The following is a 24,207-nucleotide window of genomic DNA, read 5'->3' as shown; positions in this document are numbered from 1 at the left end:
GTAGGAATGGCATACTACTTAATATTAATGGGTTGGTGTTTATGCTTAACAGTGCCAGCAATCTTCAAAGGGGTATGTCAGAAAGAACAACTAATGTGATTCTATTCGTATCTTTATAGCGACTTCTTTCATATGCTTCATTAAGCAATTATAGAAAGGAAGTCTTGAATACGGAATGTGATCTCCATTTCTTTTCTTAGCTTATGTCAGAAAGAACAACTAATGTGATTCTATTCGTATTTTTATAGCGACCTCTTTCATATGCTTCATTAAGCAGTCGTGGAAAGGAAGTCTAAATATCGAATATGATCCCCATTACTTTCCTTTCTTTGCATATGTAAGAATGACTAAATGTGATTTTATTCGTATCTTTATAACGACCTCTTTCATATGCTTCATTAAGCAGTCGTGGAAAGGAAGTCTTGAATACGAAATGTGATCTCCATTAGTTTTTGTTCTTTATCAATATCTCTTTGATATGCTTAGCTTTGTTAAGCAGTCAGTTCTTGTAACTGACTTACGGACACGTGAAAGTCGTTTGCCAGAAAGACAACGGTGAGTTCCTTCACAAATCTTTCTTTGACATCACGTTCTTTCACGGTTCCTTTGAAAGCAATAAATCTAATTTATTCAATTCATATTAAAGTAGTAAATCTAATTTACTTATATACGGGAGCAAGTCAGGTATATTATTTATCAATATACGGGAGCAAGTCAGGTATATTATTTATCAGTTCCTAATTCTTTATTTTGCAGCTATGCTCAGTTCTTTATTCTATACCGTTTAAAGCATATAAACAGTTTACATGTTTTTTAAAACATATATTCTTTTCGGTCCATAAAGCAATTTGGTAACGTGACAAAGTTCCTTTTGGGCCAGTCATTAGGACATGTAAAAGGGGCCCCCAGGAAAGATTGGGGTCACGAGGACCGCTTAGACTCAATCTTTCCTAGACAGAACCATCTCTTTTACGGTGTGGAAATGACAGTTCTTACTAAGGTACTTTATTGCTTCATCACATTCTTCGATGAACTTTATTTTTCCGAAGGTTTTCGAAAAGGCGAAAGATTTACACTAAATTTTGCCATTTCAAAAGCGTTAAAGCAATTTGGTAACGTGACAAAGTTCCTTTTCGGCCAGCCATTAGGACGTGTAAAAGGGGCTCCCAGGAAAGATCGGGGTCACGAGGACCGCTTAGACTCAATCTTTCCTAGACAGAACCATCTCTTTTACGGTGTGGAAATGACAGCTCTTACTAAGGTACTTTATTGCTTCATCACATTCTTCGATGAACTTTAACGCAATCAAAAGTTTTGAAAAACGAAAACATAAAGAAAGCATAAAATCCTATTTTATCTTTCTCGGTCGGAAAACCGATCCAAGAAATGTAAACATTTACATTTCATAAGAAAGCATAAAGAAAGCATAAAGAAAGCTTAAATCTAATTTAACTTTCTTAGTCGGTAAAACCGAACCAAGAAAATCTCATTTCTAATCGGTTTTGGACTTGTGCTGCAAATGTAAGAATTTAAACCAATACGCGGTATATGCACCTTATTTGCATAAGTTATAACTTTAGAAAATCAATCAGCGGGAGAGCTTTGAGCTCTGATACCACTGTTGGGTTTTCGTGAACGGTTCAAACCCATTTAATTAGCTTAAGCTGCGGAAAGAGTAAAACAAAAATTTTTACATCTAACTTAAGCTACGGATTAAATGAATCAAGAAGATTCGTTTAATCCTATTTACAGATCTACTCCATAATTGATTTCCTAAAGCATTAAATCTATTTACAAATTAAATAGATTAATATAACAATTTATACCTTGATTCCAAATCTCAGTTGGAATGCAGACCGAGCGAGTAGAGCCTCACCAGGGATGGAATCGACTCGCAGTATCACACGTGTGATACCTCTATTGGTTATCCACCAGGACTAACCGGAGAGCGATTTACTTCTTCTGCCAGAAATACCGTAAACCGCGGAATTCTGCAGAAACACTATTCACCGAAATAGGGACAAATTAAGTATATTTAAGACTCCAAGTTATTCAGTTTCACTTAAAAAGCAAAACACGAAATACCGCAGAGTTTGCAAAAATATATTTTTCCGAATCTCGTAATAACCGAAATCAGGGAAGAGAGAAAAACCGATTAACAAAGTAATCAGATTAACATGTGAATTAGCAAATTTTCTCTCTACCCTCACCCCTCTATTTATAGTGTTTTGAGGAGGTTCGCAAAAGACCAAAATACCCCTCAAAACAAATCTATTTACCAAAAGCCCTTGACACCTCATCCTTTAATATGTGAAAAGACCAAAATACCCCTTCCACACCCTTCCACACTCTTCTCCATGTTTCTACACCCCTAAGGTGTCATGCAAGGTGGCATAGGTGTGAAATGACCATTTTGCCCTTGGCCCATTAAGGCATGAATAGTAAAAGGCTTTGATTTTGGGCTTTGACTTTGGGCCTTTAATTTTAATTAAGGCTTTGATTATTTTGGGCTTTTAAACCCATAATTCAAATCCATAATTAACAATTAAAATTCCAAATCATATATATATAATTGTCATGTACAATTATATTTCTTTTCGGTTATTGTTCGGTAACTTTTATACAACGTAACGTGTACGTTTATAAATTAACCGTTGTTTCTGCTTGTCATTCTAAATGACATTTATAATTTAATTATATCACGTATAATTAATTATAACCATCTTAATATTAATTATAATCAATTTATAATTAATCAGTAAGATTCTCCGAGTAGCTCCTATATGGTGTGACCCAATAGGATCTGTGTTATGTTGGTAAACAGAGTTAAAACTGTTTTAACTTCTGTTAGTCATGGGTGGCATCTGGCAACACATCATGACCATCCAATTACACAGATGATGCTGTACTGTACAATATCACGATCCAGTAAACAATTTACTTGTGTCAGTTCTTCTGTCTCATAGCTATCAGATCAGTTTTAAGGTAGATATGTGTCATCCTTGTTAACTGTATCTTTTCTTGATCTTGAGTAGATTATCAAATATAATTACTCTTGTAATTATACCGCATGCAGATAATCTAACTCTATCAAGGGGCCCAGTGATGCTATAGCTCGTATAGAGATACGAGGGACAAATAGTATTCTTGGCAGACTATCACTTCCTCAGCTAAGCTATACATATGGAAATGCTACCGTTATGGCTGCTTTTTACGGACAGCGTTAGATAACACTTACTCATATATATTTCTTAGTGGGAACGATAAATACCTCATACTGTAGAACTTTGACACTGAATGAAAAACATAAATGACACGAACACAATTCTATTTAATGTTTCATTCGGGGTCTGTCAAATACCATGTTCCTTGAACATGTATCTATGTGATTAAAATGACATCTCGTGTCAGGTGGTTTGTAAAACTTAACCATCTTTCAATCCACATACTAACCTTATAGCGGTAATTAGTGTTCCTGCTAATTACCTTGGTTAGTGACCTTTTAAGATTAAGAGTATATATCATCTATATTATGGAGTTTCACAATTTCAGTCATGAACTCGAAATGATCCATAAATGCAATAATACTCAAGGCAACAAAATGATTTATAAATAAACATTCAATTCATGAACAAAGCTTTATGATTAATTATCGTATTATTGACTTCTAGATTATTACAAACTAACAATGTTTCTCGTCTATGGTGGTGATTCCGAGCTTGTTATTAATGGTTACACCGACGCCAGTTTCCAAACTGATCGTGATGACTCAAGATCATAATCTGGGTATGTATTCATACTCAACGGTGGTGCTGTGAGCTGGAAGAGTTCAAAGCAAGAGACTACAGCAGACTCAACCACCGAAGCAGAGTACATAGCTGCATCCGAGGCAGCTAAAGAAGGTTTCTGGATCAAGAAGTTCCTTAGCGAACTTTGAGTGGTTCCCAATGTTCAAGGCCCTGTGGACCTCTACTGTGACAACAATGGAGCTATAGCTCAGGCCAAGGAACTGAGATCGCGCTCGGAATCCAAGCATGTTCTACGCCGTTATCACCTGATACGAGAGATCGTAAATAGAGGTGATGTAAAGATATGTAGAGTTGACACAGTCAGCAACACAGCTGATCCACTTACAAAACCTCTTTCTCAAGCCAAGCACCAGCTGTATACAACTTCTATGGGTCTGAGACACATAGGAGATTGGCTATGAGTTTTTCTTTAGATCTACGAGATTTTAGAATACTAGAGATATGTATAAGTAGGACCTACGATGATTGGCTCCTAGCTTAAGTGGGAGATTGTTAGTCTATAATAATCTAGAAGTCAATAATACGATAAATTATCACAAAGCTTTGTTCATGAATTGAATTTTTATTTATATATCATTTTGTTGCCTTGAGTATTATTGAAATTATTGATCATTTCGAGTTCATGACTGAAATTGTGAAACTCCATAATATAGATAATATATACTCTTAAAAGTCACTGACCAAGGTAATTAGCAGGAACACTAATTACTGCGATAAGGTTAGCATGTGGATTAAAAGATGGTTAAGTTTTACAAACCACTTGACACGAGATGTCATTTTAATCACATGGATACATGTTCTAGGAACATGGTATTTGACAGACCCCGAATAAAACATTAAATAGAATTGTGTTCGTGTCATTTATGTTTTCATTCAGTGTCAAGTTCTAAAGTATGAGGTATTTATCATTCCCACTAAGAAATATGTATGTCTGAGTGTTATCTAACGCTGTCCGTAAAAAGCAGTCATAACGGTAGCATTTCCATACGTATAGCTTAGCTGAGGAAATGATAGTCTGCCAAGAATACTATTTGTTCCTCGTATCTCTATACGAGCTATAGCATCACTGGGCCCCTTGGTAGAGTTAGATTATCTGCATGCGGTATAATTACAAGAGTAATTATATTTGATAATCTACTCAAGATCAAGAAAAGATACAGTTAGCAAGGATGACACACATTTACCTTGAAACTGATCTGATAGCTATGAGACAGAAGAACAGACACAAGTAAATTGTTTACTGGATCGTGATATTGTACAGTACATCATCATCTGTGTAATTGGATGGTCATAGTGTATACTGCCAGATGACTCCTATGATTATAGAAGTTAAAACAGTTTTAATTCTATTTACCAACATAACACAGATCCTATTGGGTCACACCATATTGATAGGCCTAAATTATATACATATTCGATCTGATTTTTATCACGAAAAAATACCAAATATCTTGTATTTTGAATATAAAGTGAATAGAATACACTTAGAATCAAGTTACTGTGTTTGCTTGATTTTAACTTGCAGGAAATGAAGAAAAATGAAGAAAACCGAAGAAAAATGCTCAGTGTGGACACACGGTTTGCGATATGACTGCACTAAGTACTTAGATGGATTTCTGGACGCGCGCCAATTTTAAAAAGGTATAATAAGTTGTACATCAAAATTCGTGCGGATGAACGGATATTGATGCGGACGCACGGATCTCGATGCAGCCGCACTCCGGGCGCACAGGAAAAGTCCGAGCCTAGTACGGATCTTGATGCAGCCGCAGTGCGGATCCCAGTGCGGATGGTACTGTAGCAGTGCAGACGCACTATAGCAGAACGCATAACTGGAGCCTGATCTTAAAATAGCCATAACTTTTGACTCGTAGCTCCGATTTAGGCTTGCGACCACTTTTTGGAAAGCTAGGAAGAATATCTACAACATGAGTAACTAAAAAAGGAAATTTGGAGTCGTTCGGATGCATTAAATTCGCAGACAGCCAGAAATACACGTTTTTGGACAGCGTTTCTATTTTTGGCGCATGATGGACACGTTTTTACTGTCAAACATGGACAAGTCATCATGGGAAAAAATCCAAATATAGCACCCACTAACTCCACTTCCCAGCCTCTTAATTGGGCATGGTCCTTGGCTATAAAAGATGAGGTTCATTCCCATTTACAGGATCCATCCATCCATCCTCATCTCTTTCCATCTCTCACATCTCTCTTCCTCTTTCATTCTCTCTCTATATACACAATACTTAGCGATAAATTCTGGAGAAAATGAAAACTTTCAAGCAAAGAGAAGAAGGGTTTCCTGAGCAAGAAGTCGGCAAGATAGAGGTTTTTGATTTGTTAAAGGGTGTAATTACTTCTTTTATTTCATTTTTTCTTACTTTGCCAATTTTTGTAATGGATCTCTCCATGAAGGAGTAGATCTCTCTCTAGGGGTCTAGGTCAATGCATGAACTTGTTTGATTCTATTTTATTCGGTTATTTGTTTTTATTATGATTGTTTTATGGGATTTGATTGTTAATTTCTGTGATTTATCATTTGTGTTGATTACATAGTTTAGTACTTGAAATCGCGGTAGTCCCGCTTTGGAATCGGTTTGTTAAGCAAAAGATCCAAAGAAGGATGAGAGGAGAGTACTAAATTATAAACACAAATATCTTAGGTTTTAGGTTAGAAGCGACCGTACTTTGATACCTATAACCGGAACTATAGAAATTAAGGGTTAGGGTTTGGTGAAGAACGACCGTGAAGTCAAACCCCTACTTAGGACACCTATATTGATTAAGTAATTAGTCAATATAGGCTAACAAGAGCTTAATGGGTCTAGATAATTAGGGTGAAGAACGACCGTGAAGTCCGAAATTATCTAGGCAAGTTATTAATTCACGACCGTGACCCTTTTTAACACTTTAGGTTAGAAACCTCATCAAATCATACATGAATTCAAACAAATACTGAATAGATAGAGTTAGCAAGGGATTGTAGACCAAAGACCCCTAGATCTCTAAATCTTGAAAGCAAATCAATTCCTTTCTTTTACTTTTATTTACAATTATTGTTTCAAACTCCTTTCTTTTGGGTATTGAACCCAACCTTAGGAATTGTTAGAACAAAACCCCCCCAATTTACTTTTATTGCACTTTACTTTATTTTATTTTCTGAAATTTATTACTAAAGTTTAAACTAAGTTTTTATCGTACTCCCTGCAGTTCGACACCTCAAATACTACTTTGATAGAATTGTGCACTTGCAATTTAACTCAAACGTGTGTTAAAGGTTTAAAAAGTACATCATTGTACTGAAACATTGTGCATACGTTTTTGCGCACATCACATATAGGAGTTAATCGGATAATCTTATTGTGATTGATTATAAATTGGTTATGATCAATATTAAGATGGTTATAATTAATTATACGTGTTATAATTAAATTATATTTGTCATGTTAAAAATGACAAAGCAAAAACTAATGGTTATAATTAGTTATACTTGGTATAATTAATTAAATTAATTGTACGTCATTTAGAATGACAAACAGAAACACAGGTTTGTTTATAAACGTGTTTGACATGTTGTATAAAAATTACCAAACGAAAACCGTAAACGAATATATTTGTACATGACAATTATACATATTTGATTTGGATATTTACTATTCATAGTGGGTTTGGGTTAATGGGTTTATAATCCATTAAACTAATCTAACCAATATGAAGTTGCAAAATCAAATTTGAATGCCACATCCAAAATGGCAAAAATGTAATTTTGTCAAGTACGGGGGTATTTCGGTCTTTTGGCGAACCTTCTCATTTGCATATAAATAGAGGGGCATAGGTGAAAGAGAAAACTCACTAATTCACGTGTTAATCTGATTACTTCGTTAATTAGATTTCTCTCTTTCTCTATTTACGGTTTTTCGATTGGTGAATAGTGTTTTACTGAATTTTCGCGGTATTTCAGATTTGGTTTAATTAGCAAATCTGATTGAAACGAACTTTTTAGTGAATAGTGTTTTTGCATAATACCGCGGTTTATAGTATTTCTGGCAAAAGAAATAAACCGCTCTCTGGTTAGTCCTGGTGGATAACTAATAGAGGTATCACACGTGTGATACTCCGAGTCGATTCCTTCCCTGGTGAGGCTCTACTCGCTCGGTCTGCATTCCAACTGTGATTTGGAAACAAGGTATAAACATGTTATATTAATCTATTTAATTGATAAATAGATTTAATGTTTTAGAAAATCAATTATGGAGTAGATCTGTAAATAGGATTAAACGAATCTTCTTGATTTATTTAATCCTTAGCTTAAGGTAGATGTAAAAGTTTTGTTTTACTCTTTCCGCACCTTAAGCATATAAATGAGTTTGAACAGTCAAAACCCCAACATGATTAATCAATGGGTTTGAACAGTCAAAACTCCAACATAATTAATCAATGAGTTTGAACAGTCAAAACCCAACAGAGAGTTGGTTGCGCATCCTCCTCTTTTGTATAATTTGCTTGACTTTCTTTACTTTGTTTCTTGTAGCATTCTGCTTGGCAGTGTTGGGTTTTATCAACGGTTCAAACCCATTGATTTAGCTTAAGGTGCGGAAAGAGTAAAACAAAATTTTTTACATCTACCTTAAGCTACGGATTAAATGAATCAAGAAGATCCATTTAATCCTATTTACATATCTACTCCATAATTGATTTTCTAAAGCTTTAAATCTATTTATCAATTAAATAGATTAATATAACATGTTTATACATTGTTTCCAAATCACAGTTGGAATGCAGACCGAGCGAGAAGAGCTACACCAGGGAAGGAATCGACTCGGAGTATCACACGTGTGATACCTCTATCGGTTATCCACCAGGACTAACCGGAGAGCGGTTTATTTCTTCTGTCAGAAATACCGTCAACCGCAGAATTCTGCAGAAACACTATTCACCGAAAAAGGGACAAATTAAATATATTTAAGACTCCAAGTTATTCTGTTTCACTTAAAAAGCAAAACAAGAAATACCGCAGAGTTTGCAAAAATATATTTTTTTTCCGAATCTCGTAATAACCGAAATCAGGGAAGAGAGGAAAAACCGATTAACGAAGTAATCAGATTAACATGTGAATTAGTAAGTTTTCTCTCTACCCTCACCCCTCTATTTATAGTGTTTTGAGGAGGTTCGCAAAAGACCGAAATACCCCTCAAAACAAATCTATTTACCAAAAACCCTTGACACCTCATCCTTTAATATGTGAAAAGACCAAAATACCCCTTCCACACCCTTCCACACTCTTCTCCATGCTTCTACACCCTAAGGTGTCATGCAAGGTGGCATAGGTATGAAATGACCATTTTGCCCTTGGCCCATTAAGGCATGAATAGTAAAAGGCTTTGATTTTGGGCTTTGACTTTGGGCTTTTAATTTTAATTAAGGCTTTGATTATTTTTGGCTTTTAAACCCATAATTCAAATCTATAATTAACAAATTAAAATCCAAATCAAATATATATAATTGTCATATACAATTATATTTCTTTTCGGTTGTTGTTCGGTAACTTTTATACAACGTAACGTGTACGTTTATAAATTAACCGTTGTTTCTGCTTGTCATTCTAAATGACATTTATAATTTAATTATATCACGTATAATTAATTATAACCATCTTAATATTAATTATAATCAATTTATAATTAATCAGTAAGATTTTCCGAGTAGCTCCTATATGGTGTGACCCAATAGGATCTGTGTTATGTTGGTAAACAGAGTTAAAACTGTTTTAACTTCTATAATCATGAGTGGTATCTGGCAACACATCATGACCATCCGATTACACAGATGATGCTGTACTGTACAATATCACGATCCAGTAAACTATTTACTTGTGTCAATTCTTTTGTCTTATAGCTATCAGATTAGTTTCAAGGTAGATGTGTGTCATCCTTGCAAACTTAATCTTTTCTTGATCTTGAGCAGATTATCAAATATAATTACTCTTGTAATTATACCGCATGCAGATAATCTAACTCTACCAAGGGGCCCAGTGATGCTATAGCTCGTATAGAGATACGAGGGACAAATAGTATTCTTGGTAGACTATCACTTCCTCAGCTAAGCTATACATATGGGAATGCTACCGTTATGACTGCTTTTTACGGACCGCGGTAGATAACAATCACACATACATATTTCTCAGTGGGAACGATAAATACCTCATACTTTAGAACGTTAAATACCTCATACTTTAGAACGTGACACTGAATGAAAACATAAATCACACGAACACAATTCTATTTAATGTCTCATTCGGGGTCTATCAAATACCATGCTCCTAGAACATGTATCTATGTGATTAAAATGACATCTCGTGTCAAGTGGTTTGTAAAACTTAACCATATTTTAATCCACATACTAACCTTATCGCGGTAATTAGTGTTCCTGCTAATTACCTTGGTCAGTGACTATTTAAGAGTATATATCATCTATATTATGGAGTTTCACAATTTCAATCATGAACTCGAAATGATCCATAAATGCAATAATACTCAAGGCAACAAAATGATAAACATTCAATTCATGAACAAAACTTTATGATAAATTATTGTATTATTGACTTTTAGATTATTACAAACTAACAGGCAGTGCCATACTTGTTGCAATAATAGCATTGAACGTCCCTATTGGAATCATCGTATGTATTTGATTGATTGCTTCTACCTCGACCTCTGCCTCCTCTGCTGGGATTGTGGCTGCCTCTGCTCGAATGATTTCTTCCTCTTCCTCTGCCTCTTGGGTAGCCATTAGATTGGCCTCTTGATGACTCCCCCTTCATGTAAAATGCCTTGCCATCGCCTTTATCTTCAACCTTTGACATCCTTAATTCATGAGTCTACAGTGATCCCATGAGTTCATCAAAGGTGTAGGTTACAAGATCTTTGGACTCTTCAATTGCTGCAACTACATGATCAAACTTGAGTGTTAGGCTCCTTAACACTTTTGCCACCACCGTCTTCTCTTCCATGGTGTCTCCAAATGCTCGAATTTGGTTGACCACCTCGTGTACTCGTGAGAGAAAAATTTGCACAGATTCTTCCTTGTTCATCTGCAATGTTTCAAAGTCCCTGCATAGGCCTTGAAGTTTGATTGCCATGACTCGAGTACTCGAAATATTATTTCCAGGGCTGTCTATGCCTCCTTTGCGTTGGTGGCTGCTGCAATTTTCGAGAAGATGGTGTCATGCACTGCTTGTTGGATGAAGAATAGCGCCCTTACATCTTTTTTTCTGATTTTCTTGCGGATTAGGATCTGGATTAGGAACTCCATTTGCTATCAAGTCCCATAAACCATGGGACTTGAACAAGGTCGACATCTTGATACTCCAAAACTCATAATTCTTGCCTTTGAAGAGAGGAATTGCTGGTTGTGTGACATTCACGATGGTGCTGCCGTTTTCTGACATGAAAACGCCCTCAGGTTGATGAACCTGGCTCTGATACCAATTTGTTGGAAATTTTGGAAGGATACAACAACAGAGAGAAGAAATTTGCTGCTGAAATTAACTTCTATTGCTTCATTAATTTGGATATAAAGTACATCTGAATTTATAGCTAAACAAAAAGACTAAATTTAGAAACCTACTACAACTCATGACTCAACTAATTTTAGAAAAACTAACCTCACTACCTGCACTAATTTTGTCTAGAGTAAATAAGGAAACAACTAACTCCACTACATGCCTATAGCAGAATCTAACTTAGTGAACCACCAAATCCTCTAACATAGACTTCTATTTTTGGTAGACACGTCACAGACTTCTATTTCTGGTAGACACGTTATCTCCACTGAATCATAGGCTTCTAATTCGGTGTTGTTAATTTTGAATCAATATTCAATAGTTAATTATGTTGTTCTTTCTGATGTGTTCTTGCTATTATATTTTTTGGTTGCAATTATGTCGTAATGGTAGTTGGAACTGTCTTCAAAAGACAGGTGTAACTTTATCTGATAGTCACTATTAGGTTTTCAAAAAAAAGAAAGCTGCCAAAATCATATTAGTTTTTATTTATTTATTTATTTATTTTAGTAAAGGTTAGATGTCAAGTTCATCTAACTATTTAAATCCACAAATGATTGATTGCTCTTTTTAGGTTTCAAACCTACAACCTTCTATATGAAGAACATTTTGTTAATAAATCAAAGGCTGGTTCTTCAACATATCAACTATTTTGCCTATGATATGTTAAATCTATATTATAAAGATGGAGTTATATGCATTGAAATAATCTTGCTTGTTCTTAATCTCTTCATGAAGTATATTGGTTAACTTCAAAATCTTATGTATTGCTTAAATTGTTGAAACTGATCTATTTTATAATTGAAACATTATATGCAAAATTTATAATTTTTTTCAATTTTAGTATAAATTCCGACACTCAGAAAATAATATAAAATTAGTACAATAAAATTAACTTATAAGCATTTTTAATTTTATTTTGCATATAATTTATTTCAATTAATTTAGTATAAATTCTGGTACTCAGAAAATGATATAAAATTAGTACAATAAAATTAACTTATAAGCATTTTTTATTTTAACAGTATGACTATAGTATTTAATTAAATAAATATAAAATTTACATATAAACTCATCACTTGTGAAGTAGATTAGCTTTAACGAATTGAATTCATTATTTGAAACCAATTCAATAGAATTTGATTTTAAACCAATCAAGTTATAAACTTAAAACAATACAATTTTCGTACTCATAAATATATATATATATATATATATATATATATATATATATATATATATATATATAGGAGGGATCCACTTACACAGTTTTGGTGACCCCCAATTACACCTTTCGATCCAGTTTGTTCAACATAATGGATATATTAAAATGTGCTTGCAGATCAAATTTTACATTTTGTTATATTTTTTTTTACTATTTATTAAGTATTTTACAAAATCATTGTTTTCAGACCATTGAATTTTTGTACCCATCTTAATAAATAGTAAAAAAAAAATGTAAAATTTGATCTACAAGCACATTTTAATATATCCATCATGTTGAATGGTTTGAATCGACTATTTTAACTTTGAAAATATAAGATTTAATCCGGTGTCATCCAAAAATAGTGCAAGTGGGTCTCTCCCCATATATAATATATACTAATATACACACACGCGCTGGTCTTTGTAAATAAACAAGGCGGACTTTCCAAAAATAGTGCAAGTGGGTCTCTCCAAAAACAGCGATTTTCAATAAATCTAAAGAAATAGTAAAAAAATTCTGAAAAATGTAAAATTTGGTCTCCAAACACATATTAATATGGAGAACAAGATGAACGGTTCGGATCGATCGTTAGGATTTTAAAAACTCGAAATCCGAGCCGTTACACGGAGGGGCTCTATGCTATGCATAGCATGCTAGCATATTCCTATATATATATATACAAATTAAAGGGAATGACTCTGATCGATAATACATGCATCTTTCGGCGTGCATATGATAGTTTGACGAATTGCACCTCGAAAATCCCTCTCCTGCTGCCCTTGCGTGCATGGCATCTATACGACCTTCGCTTTTTAATTTTGAATGATAAAATAATTACTAATAATGCTTCTCTTTAATTTTCTTCATGTTATCGCTAAGGCATGCACAGATCCGTTTTAGTTCTAACATTCCTCCCCCCTAAATACTTATTTATCGCTCCATGCATGTTCCGAAATAACGCAACGTCACATGATTAATACAAGTTGCATGCTTGTGATCAACTAAAAAAAAGTTGCATGCATGTGCCTTTCACAGCGACTTTCAATGTATACATTATCTTTTCCAATTCTATATACAGTATAATTAAAGGAGAACGAATTTTGAACTCAAGAATTCTATTATTAAGAGCTGAGAGATTTTTTTTATTTCAACTTTGTCCTCAATAAATTTAATAAAACATTTGAGACTTAACAGCACAAATGACATATCTTGTATATTTATGAAAATCATAAATAAAAGAATGCAATTATTTCAACTTTGAACCATATGATCATAATTACAATATGAACCAATTTATTTTATCTTGAAGATTAACATTTTACCACTAAAATACAATAAAAGGTATCCACAAAATGAAAATATCTATTTTAATTCACAAATAAAATACTTGGGAGATTAATTACGAAACGTTTATTAACTTCTAAATATTAGTCAATGACTCCTCAATTGAAAAAGGTTCCAAAATTTAGCATGTTATATTTATTTCATAATTTTATTTGCACATATTAAAACTAAAGAATTTGACCATCTTTTTAATCAAATATTTTTCGTTGGATCAAATAAGAATTTGTTCTACCATTAATTTTTTTTACTAATCTCAATAAATGATCTCATCAATTCATTACTTAGAAAATTTAATTTCCTAAATTTGAATCAATATGGAGTTGTATATGTAGAAGAAGCAACTTTGTTAGGCATGAATTATTTGATGAACAAAAGCTTCTGTAGCCATGAATTCTCCTTCCATAATTAATAGCTAGAATTAATTAGAAGCAAAATAAGAATTTACTAAATAATGGATTAAACTAGATTAAAAATAAAAAGAATTCTCTCAGCATTTAAAAGTAAAATTCGTGTGCTTAAAATAGCACTCTCCATAATTAAAATTAGGCCTTCAGAATTTATCGGATTTTAGTTGTACGTACGGGATATTTCTATATTCTTGTTCGCATGCATGTATATACTACAAAACATACCGGCTTCATTTTATATATAGCATTTTACACATTACAAATTAAACCAAACGGGCTAGTCAAAGTCATTGCCAGAACTCAGGACCACCAGTCAACCAGAATACCATGTGTGCATGCATTGCAGTATGAGGAAAAGAGGATATATAATCTTACCATCTTCGCATAAATTTCGGTAGTAATAGTTAAAATCATAATTAACCAGCATTAATTACTGGTTTTTCCTATTTTCTACATGGCGTGCATCTCTCGATAGAGAATTTGCCATGCATGTGAACTTTGACAATTGGCGACAATTAATATTTTGTCCTACTTCAAAAAGACAAAGTAGACAATTGACAACAATTTTTATCCAGTAACTTGCAAATATTGCATGGTTAATTTGGAAAAAAATTTATATTTTAGTTAATTTCGTTTTGATTCTTGTGCCATATATATATATATATATGAATTGCTTAATATATATACACTAGAGTCCACTTACTGAATTAATTCCAATGTACTCATAACGCGTCTAATTAGATATTTCATAGTCTATTATTCAATATATATTTATATCACATATAATTCCACATATATTGTAATTAATTGAAATTAATTCCAACAATCTTCCACTTGGGCTATATGTATATCCAAGTAAGATATATTGATAAAACTGAATTGAGTACTCAAATTGTGCTGTCGAAGCCTTTTGTGTCATCAATTTTTATTGATAAAACTGAATTAATTGATCCGGGTTATTTGCTGCAGTCTTTTTAATAAATCAAATTATATTGTATTTCATCTATTTTTCAAGAAATATATTCAACATTTCTAATATTTTAATACAAAAAATAAACAAATTAGAAATTTCTGTTTTTAAAAAAAAAAAAAAAAAAGAAGCAAAATTCACAAATCCGGTTAACCGATAACCAGACTCTTAAAAAACAACCTTTCCGGTTACCCATTAACCGGACCTAGAATCCGGTTAACCAATAACCGGTTGCATGACATATTTCCCGTTAATGGTTAACCGGTTTGGCTAGTTTTCGAAATAAGTTGAAAAATGGGTTAGATTCGATAATTTGTTATTAATTTTGAGTATTTATAAAAAAATCGGAAATATATCTATGGCGATACAAAAAAAAAAAAAAAAACTTGAGCTGTAACACCTTTTTTTGAAATTTGAGCGGTTGGTAGAATGATCTTGCTGGCTTTGATCACTAGCTGACTTCAAAAGTTGCTTGCTTATTTGATTTATTGAGATCCTCTGCAGTATCATAATGACGATACGATAGATGAACAATATCGTGAAATTTGATTTCATTTTGAGTTCTTCAGCCATAAATTTTGCAATTTGATTAATTTTCATTCTTGTGGATGAAGAATCGTACATTTGATTGAGTCCAAGTACAAGAGAGAATCTGCTTAAATTTTTTATTTTTGGTAGAGAATCTGCCATCTTATTTTTTTTCTTTAATTGCTTATTCGACGAGAGACTATGCATTAATTGGATTAATTGAAGAAAGATAATGCTGGGAGGGTAAAACTGGAATTTAGTTAAAAAATATTCTCTCAGCGCTAGATTTCACAAATGCTGCGTGTAGAATAGCACTCCCAAAAAAAAAAATTTAGCTCTCAAAATTAAAATAAATGCCTTTAATATAGCACTCCCCTTTCAGAATCATTATGAATCACATAAATAAGCCAACAAGTTCCGAAGATAAAAATTCTTTTCGGAAATCACATAGCACTGTCATGCGGAAAACAGACTTAATTAATTTGAATCAAAATAGAAACTTAGAAAACAGAGTTACGTACAAGCCGTATGATCAAGAATTTTGAAAATTGATTTTCGAAAATTTCCAAATAAAATTAATTTCTGAAATAGTAATCTTTCTGTAGAAATTAATCGGTTCAACTAGAGTAGGCTCTGATACCAATTGATAGAATTTATTTTATGCAGAACCGTACTATATATATAAACCCTAGATATGCCACGATCCTCTAGTGGACCTCTAATATGAAATTCTAGATTATCTTAATCCGTAGTCATGGTCTTTCAGAAATACACAATAACCGTTGATCACCGGAAGCATTTTCTTTTCAAACAATTCCTCCCAAGTTCGATGGAGAGAGCGAGAGAGACGGCAGCGGCAACGTTCTCTTCTGCACAAGAAGAGATACCTTATTCAAGTTCTCAACTGAAAAAAAATCATGTATTCATTCACTCAAATATCAATCTCTAATTTTGTTTTTATGTAGAGAGAGAAACTAGAGAGAGAGACTAGAGCCGTATCTTAATTATTAGATGATATAGACCCATTCATCATTCAATAGGCGCCTTTTTTCTTTTTTAATTAATTAATTAATTAATCTTGTTTTTCTTATCGGATATGTAACCTATTTTTTTATTGAATCTTTAGTGAGTCTGAATTCAGAACTTGCCTTTTGGGTATTTTCTTATTTACGGAATATTGTCCTATTTATTGTGTTACCCAAGGACCAATTGTATAATTATATTATTACAAAATTTTATATAATTTAGACCATCACTAAATCATAAAGTTATTAATACGCATTTCACACATTAAATGCCTCATTTCTCATGACATATATTGAATCCCAGGGGCGGATTTATGTGTATGGTAGGGGGTGCTAAGCCACTCTATGATTTTAAAATTAGTAATTATGTATATTAAAATTTAGTTGAACTTTTGAATTTTTTGAACTTTTATATAGTTGAGCCTCTCTCATAAAATAATAAAATTGTATTGGTAGTCTAGTGGTTTGTACTCTTGTTGGTATGTGTGAGGTCATGGGTTCAATTCCCGCTAACCACACTCTTTTTTTTGTCTTTTTTCACATATTACATTTTATAAATTAGCCCCCTCTATTCAAATTTTCTAGTTCCGCCCTTGTTGAATCCGATAAATAATACTTAATTTGATCACTTCATAACGGGTTTAATTAGATATTTCACAATCTATTATTTATATATATTTATAGAGGAGAGATCGGATGACACCCTTTTTTGGTGACATCGAATAACATCGTGCATTTTCAAAGTTTTCAAAGTCCAAAAAGTCGATCAAAACCGTTCAACATAATGGATATGTACTTAAAATGTACTTGCAGATCAAATTTTACATTTTTTGATTGATTGATTTAGGACGTGGCTGTGGAAGGTTAAAAATAATCCTTTCCTTTTTTTTTTTTCAGACGGGCTTAAAAAGAGTTCTGATTTTAAGTTTGGACTTCATATTTTTGACTTCGGATCTGAAACTGCTAATCTGGCCTGGGCTGCACGGTAATTCGCAAAACATTTTTTTAAATAGTTAATTTAATTTTTAAATTAGTTTAAGCAAGCTACTATTTTTTGCTTTAATTTTTTGTAATAATTAATTAGCTAGGGATATGTTTATTCAATGTTGCGATTTCTATATGAAAGAATGATGAAATCGGAATATTATTGCAGTTTCTTCTAGTTCGTCAAAAGATCATGAAATCATATATACTTCTTATTTAAAATTTGCAGAAGAAAAAAATAATAATGAACCTACATCTTTCAAAATTGGAATTTTTTTATTAACCACCTTCTACGGGAAGAATCGGGGAATAAACTAGGCCTGCAGTTTATTTAGCCTTTCTATAAATGATCTCATTAATGTTGTTTAATATTGCCAATAAATACAAAGCACAATTTTATTTCATTCAACATAAATATATTACATTCAACATATATCACGAAGCAAATCAGCAATCAAGAGTTAACACTTCAAATCCAATATTATTCCATATATAACACGTACGATAGGGATAAACGGCCCTTATTTGTTATATAATATCATACAATTAATAAGCCATGCATGTACTATGGATGTATATATTGCATCAATTGGGCCGTGAGTACTTGAACCCTTTTAATTAGTAAGGGCGCTGACCATTAACGTTGCCCGGTGGAGAATAATTGCATATGATGAAAATACCAGCGTTGTTATCACACACCACCTTGGCGCATCCTATTTTAGTGGAACTACGCCAAACAACCTGAGTATAATGACCGCACACTTTGCCTGAAGCACAACTATTGCTGCTATAGGTGTAGTATTGTTTCTCAGACACCCAAAGATTAACTGCATCTATACCAGAATAATCCTTACCGTTGCCCCAGAAAATATTTTCACCATATGGTCCACCGGAATGAACAAGTTGACAATCGCCTTTTCTTTTATTGGCATAACTTTGCGCATATGCTTGCACTGTCTGGTCCCATGTGACAGGGCCAACACCAACGGCAGAGCGTGCAGTGTTGTGGGCATTAACATAGTCTTGAGGAGTGTTTTGTGCTAAGCATGTGTTTGTTATGGCAAGAGCCACCACAAATGCAAAACCAAAGGCTACCACTTTGTTGCCTAACATTTTGTTGTATTGCAAAAGATAGTTTGTGTGTGTGTATGTTGCATGTAAGGTCCAATAAGGAGTTTAAATCATTTATAGAGGAACAAAAAAAAAATGCCGTAGTCATCAGGGAAACTCCAAGCAGGTTCCTGGCTATTATAGCATTAGCATATTTTCATGCCGCAACCTTATGTGACTCATGCCGCATCAGCATCTGACGTGTAATCAAGGGAGTCCAAATGAATAGTCATGCTGTGGCAACTTATGTTGCGGGTTGCTTTTTCCCTATGAAATAACATAGTAGTGACAAGATTTCGGTATAATTCGTGTTTAATTTGCGTATTAAATGTTTTTTTGACGTTTTTGAACCGAACTCTGAATAAAACGCAAAAAAATGTATAAAACATCTTATTCGCGAATAAAACGCGTATAAAACGCGAGCCACGTATTATTCGCTAGAAAAACGCGAAACAAGCCATTTTTTTTGTAGAGTAACGAAACTAAATTTAAATGAAAATATATATCTCGAAAAAATAAGTCTTATGAAAATAAATGAAAATTTAAAGTAACGAAACTAGAAATTCAAATAGTGATTTGGAGAATTGAGGTCCGTAGTCTCGTCTTGTTGTCAGAGTCTAAAATTTCATCAATATCCATGTCCTGTTGTCTGCTTTTCCAAGCTTAATTATCCTTTCAAAATATTTCGAGCCCGCAAATTAAGAATCATTTATATGGTGGACTTAAGACTTTGACGATGTAATTCTTTTAATTTGAAAAATTATGTGATAGATTTACTTTCAACAATTATTTATCGACTGAGTTGTTTAATTTGGTAATTGATTATATATATGGGAAACCATATATAATAACCATACCAGTACCTCTGCAACTTGATGAAAATCATATCATTCATAAAAATGAACCAATCAATATTAATTTCCAACTGTCAAGAAGCGATCAGTTCGAGTACCTGTTGGGCTTTTTATTCTTAAAAATGAATCCTATGCGGAGGTTTGGAACTTGCCCTTCCATTCCATAAAAATCTGTCCGCAGCTTTAGATGATCTCCTAATTATCCTCCCTTTTATTATTTATTTGGTTAATTATAACGACTTCTATTGGAACTGTTCATCAGTACTACTAATATCATGCTACCTCTGCCTCTTACATCACCATCACAACTCGTGTAGCAAGGGCCAGAAGAAGTCGAATCGGGTGAGAATTAATTGGAGTTTCATGTCTAAACGAGTACAGATCTACCATATATCGACTCTATATATATAGTATTTGGCGGATTAGCTCCAATCTGAATCAATTTGGGTATATATACATAGCAGTTTTATCTAATTCTATTCAAATTAAGGTTCAAATTGTTGATCTATGTCACACCTCAAATCGGGTATAACAGCCTGCCACGTATATTTATTAAAAACATATACGTAAGGCAGTGGATCTTTTATATGCATTACCAATAATACCATTACATATTAACCACATCCCAAAGTTTCTTACAAAATTTATCTGACAGAATACGGCAAACTATATTTTAGAAATATCTCCCGCATCCTGTCAGTTTTAACATTCCAAAAAAATTCCAAAAAATCAGAAGCCACCGTTGGATCAGCAATTTTCAAAGTGGCTTAATAAATAGTAAAAAAATTCCAAAAAATGTAAAATTTGGTCTCCAAGTAGATTTTAATATGTAGAACACATCTAAAGGTTCAGATTTATCATTTGGACTTTAAAAATCGGAAACCCACTCGGTTGCACGGGAAGGTTGGTGCAAACGTTTTGATATTAGCCTCTCTCTCTCTCTCTCTCTCTCTCTATATATATATATATATATATATATACTAGTAATCGTGCCCGTACACAGCAACGGGAGCAAATTATGTAGTAGAAAATCTAATTTACTAAAGTATTTTTTTATGATAAAAAATAGAGAAAAAAATATATCGCTAAATGTAAACTAAGATATTATATTTGAATTGAATATAGGAAGAAAAAAATATAGCATTCTCTAATAAAAGCCATAAACATACAAAGCTAAAACAAAACAAACAACCTAAAAGCTACTGAAGTCAGTAATTGCAATACGTTGACACCACATTTGGTAGCACCTCACAGCATGTTGAGTCTGCACATAGTAAACAAACTGTTTTAATCAAGGAACTTAGCATTAATCTTAATTTATTAGTTTGTCATATATTGATCATTCACCTTGATCTAAATTAATCTAATTTAATCATAAAATAATTTATATGTTTAATAATTTAATTTGAAGATATATTGCTTGTAAAAATTCAAATATCAAAATATTCGCAAAAATAATTATTCGTTAGTTACATAAATTTTAAATGTGCCTTACCTATTAATAGATCATAATTACTTGCCTATTTGATTTATTTAAACTCAACTCTAATTATTTTAAATTGGTCAAAATGCGGTTTCGAAGGTTAATTTATTATTAAAATTTCCTAATGCTATTATTTTACTAAAATATGTAAACTGTGCAATTATTACTAAACTATATTGTTAGTTTAATATATTTTAGTTTATAATTTAGATACATAATTTATTTATAAAATTTTAAAAACGAATTGTTTATCCATTTTACGTGTTTTTAATTATTTCTAACTAAGCCGCACAATTCGATATTTTATAACTACTCTAATTGAAAATATATTTTAATAAAAAATAGATTAATAAAAAAATAATAATTCAATAATATCTATAAATGATATTCAAATAGATTCGTTCTAAATCCAAATTATAAATAAAGTTAGAAAATGAGAATTCCTTCCCTTTGTTATGCTCTATCTAGTAATAGTTGATTTCTAAATACCACTGAACCAGTTTAGGTACTGTGTACTGGTAACATTATCCCACCAGGACACATTTATCATACTATAATTGAGATACCATTTACTATCAACAAAGAGGTAAAAAAGTTAGTTGAATGAGGCTATGGTATTATGCATAGCACATATTGGTCCGTACAATGGATCAATATATGAAAATGTACTTAGGGACCAAATTTACTGGTTTTTTAGACAAGTATATGTATCATATCTTATAATTTTGAAAAATTGGATTTTGCTGTATCACACCGTATCCAATACAATACTTGTATCCATATATGTGCAGCAAAGATCTGCACTTTTACCTGATCAATACTAAAAAATATTTGCTAACTTGATGTGTTGAATAAATTCTCTGGCGTGAGAAACGACAATAAAAGTTTTAGGTCACTTCGTCAGATATGACTCCAGCCATAAGACAGTGTGGAGATGTAGATGGTTCTGCAAATAAAAAAAAAGGAATAGAAATTTAAGTTGTAAGAAAAGACATACCATATATCAGATGTTATTCCAGAACAATAATAAAAACAAGTTACCCTTAGTTCAAGAAGTAAAAGATCAGGTTCAATAAATAGAGCACGTGCAAGTGCTATGCACATTCGGCAACCACCTGAAAATGCTCTTGTCGGTTTTAACATCATTTCTTGTGTAAAGCTTAGTCCCTGAAAAAAAAAACAGTTAATTGTCAATAAATTTAAAACATTAGATGCAACAAGGATGCATATTCAACCGGAGGATATGAAGTTTTCCAGTGCAAGTGAAATTTCTTAACAGCTTAATATTTTGGCATCAGTTGAGGTCTGCTGTCGCCTCTATCTGGGCTTTTACTAATGAATCAAATATTGAGAGGTTAATAATAAATTATGATTGAAAGTAGTGTCATTTGTGGCTATTAACAACATCAACATGTGATCGGTACTCAGATATTGGATTCACTCAGCCAAATCACCCTCTTTCAAAATTTATAACCACAAAATTCATCAAACAAAATGCTATAGGATAAGATTCTCTTTATAGATAAACAGACCTATAAATATCATTTTCCAAACTTTAAAGACAAAATAGCAAGGTGGGCACCTGGATAATTGGGTCTTTGTGCATACCTGCCACGTCTTCATTTTTGAAACCCCTTTTGATCTATCCCTGAGAGCACAGCACAAAAAAAACCAGAATATGATAGCTAATAGGTGAAAATGCAGCCTGGTAGTTTAGCTACCAAGACATATCGTTGGTACCAGTACCAGTTACACAACTAATAAGCAGACCTTAGATGAGTGTCTATATAATCTTCTACACAGAAGTGAACAAAAAAAAAAGGAACTTCTTTCTTATACTAAATAGTTACCTTGTAGTAATATCTCTTTCCATTCTCTAATCCTTTCATGATGCCATCATGTATAAAATCAGGATCTCTCCATCCAATACTATGATTAGCTGGGTAGTCACACATATGTGCCTGTTTGTACCGGTTCACCTCTGTACCAGCTGTCTGGTTCAATGTCCCTCATCCAGCCCGTACCTGTTATGATTCCAATTATGTAGTAATATCTCTTTCCATTCTCTAATCCCTTCATGACGCCATCATGTATAAAACCAGGATCTCTCCATCCAATACTATGATTAGCTGGGTAGTCACACATAAGTGCCTGTTCGTACCGGTTCACCTCTGTACCAGCTCTGGTTCAATGTCCCCTCATCCAGCCCGTACCTGTCATGATTCCAATTCTGTATCAGTTCATTGTTGCATACTTCCAAAACTCTTTGAAGAGATTTTCAATTTTCATGCACATTATTTCCAACATCCTGTTCAAGTTTAGTCAAGAAGTTTGATTGGCAACGTGAATGCAAATACTAATTGCATTTTGCCTATTCCTGAATAGCAGGATATAATTTCTTGCAAACAACTCAGTTCATTCTAACTTCTACAGAGAGCCTGATCATTCAGTGAAAAAAGAATTCAATATTTTGCAAGTAATGATACTTGAAATCTTCCTTAAGCTATATCTAAGGAAGATTTGGGCATCCGACAAACTCCTCTCTAATTCTTAACCCTTAGTTCAGATTTCACATGCCCCTAATCATTAGCGGGGCCTTAGAGTTATATTCTCAACACTGATTTGGCCAGTATTCCATAAATACCCTTATAGTTATATATTCTCAACACTATTATAATTAGGAGATACATAAAATAATTGACTGGTACCAACCTTTTTGTAGACTGATCTTCAGTTATAATCTCCAGCTCTTAATGCTCCTTTATATCTAAAATTACTTTTCATGGATATAAATTAACAAATATTAATAAGGTCAAGTTTAAATTTTAGACCCCAATTTGTACTATTTGCATGAAAACCCTAAATCTAACATCAGGAATTGAAAAAACTTGGTATAAAGTAATAAAGAACTACCATCATTCC

At 32.9% G+C, this 24,207-nt stretch overlaps 1 protein-coding gene and 2 long non-coding RNA genes across 4 annotated transcripts; 1 reads left to right on the top strand and 2 right to left on the bottom strand.

The window, feature by feature from the left end:
• The first annotated feature begins 8,275 nt into the window (after window positions 1–8,275).
• LOC144574256 (uncharacterized) lies at window positions 8,276–11,331 on the top strand. The gene is made up of 2 exons (XR_013518155.1): window positions 8,276–8,359; window positions 10,443–11,331. It is a non-coding gene; the product is annotated as an uncharacterized LOC144574256 (long non-coding RNA).
• A 7,125-nt stretch (window positions 11,332–18,456) lies between these two features.
• On the bottom strand, window positions 18,457–18,986 carry LOC144574188 (pathogenesis-related protein 1-like). Its single transcript, XM_078324076.1, has one exon. It carries the CDS (start codon window positions 18,949–18,951, stop codon window positions 18,457–18,459), a length of 495 nt encoding a protein of 164 aa, XP_078180202.1. The 5' UTR covers window positions 18,952–18,986.
• A 2,913-nt stretch (window positions 18,987–21,899) lies between these two features.
• On the bottom strand, window positions 21,900–23,160 carry LOC144574445 (uncharacterized). Of its 2 annotated transcripts, none has more exons than XR_013518216.1 (4): window positions 23,136–23,160; window positions 22,868–22,933; window positions 22,327–22,452; window positions 21,900–22,231 (listed from the first exon to the last, which is right to left on the bottom strand). It is a non-coding gene; the product is annotated as an uncharacterized LOC144574445 (long non-coding RNA). The 2 variants fall into 2 exon arrangements; XR_013518217.1 differs by having other exon boundaries at window positions 22,401–22,452.
• Window positions 23,161–24,207: the final 1,047 nt, after the last annotated feature.

Source organism: Carex rostrata, chromosome 22 (genome assembly GCF_964058835.1).
Source record: "Carex rostrata chromosome 22, lpCarRost1.2, whole genome shotgun sequence".
Taxonomy (NCBI): domain Eukaryota; kingdom Viridiplantae; phylum Streptophyta; class Magnoliopsida; order Poales; family Cyperaceae; genus Carex; species Carex rostrata.
Note: the sequence above shows the minus strand (reverse complement) of the source record. Positions and strands in the feature narration are given on the sequence as shown.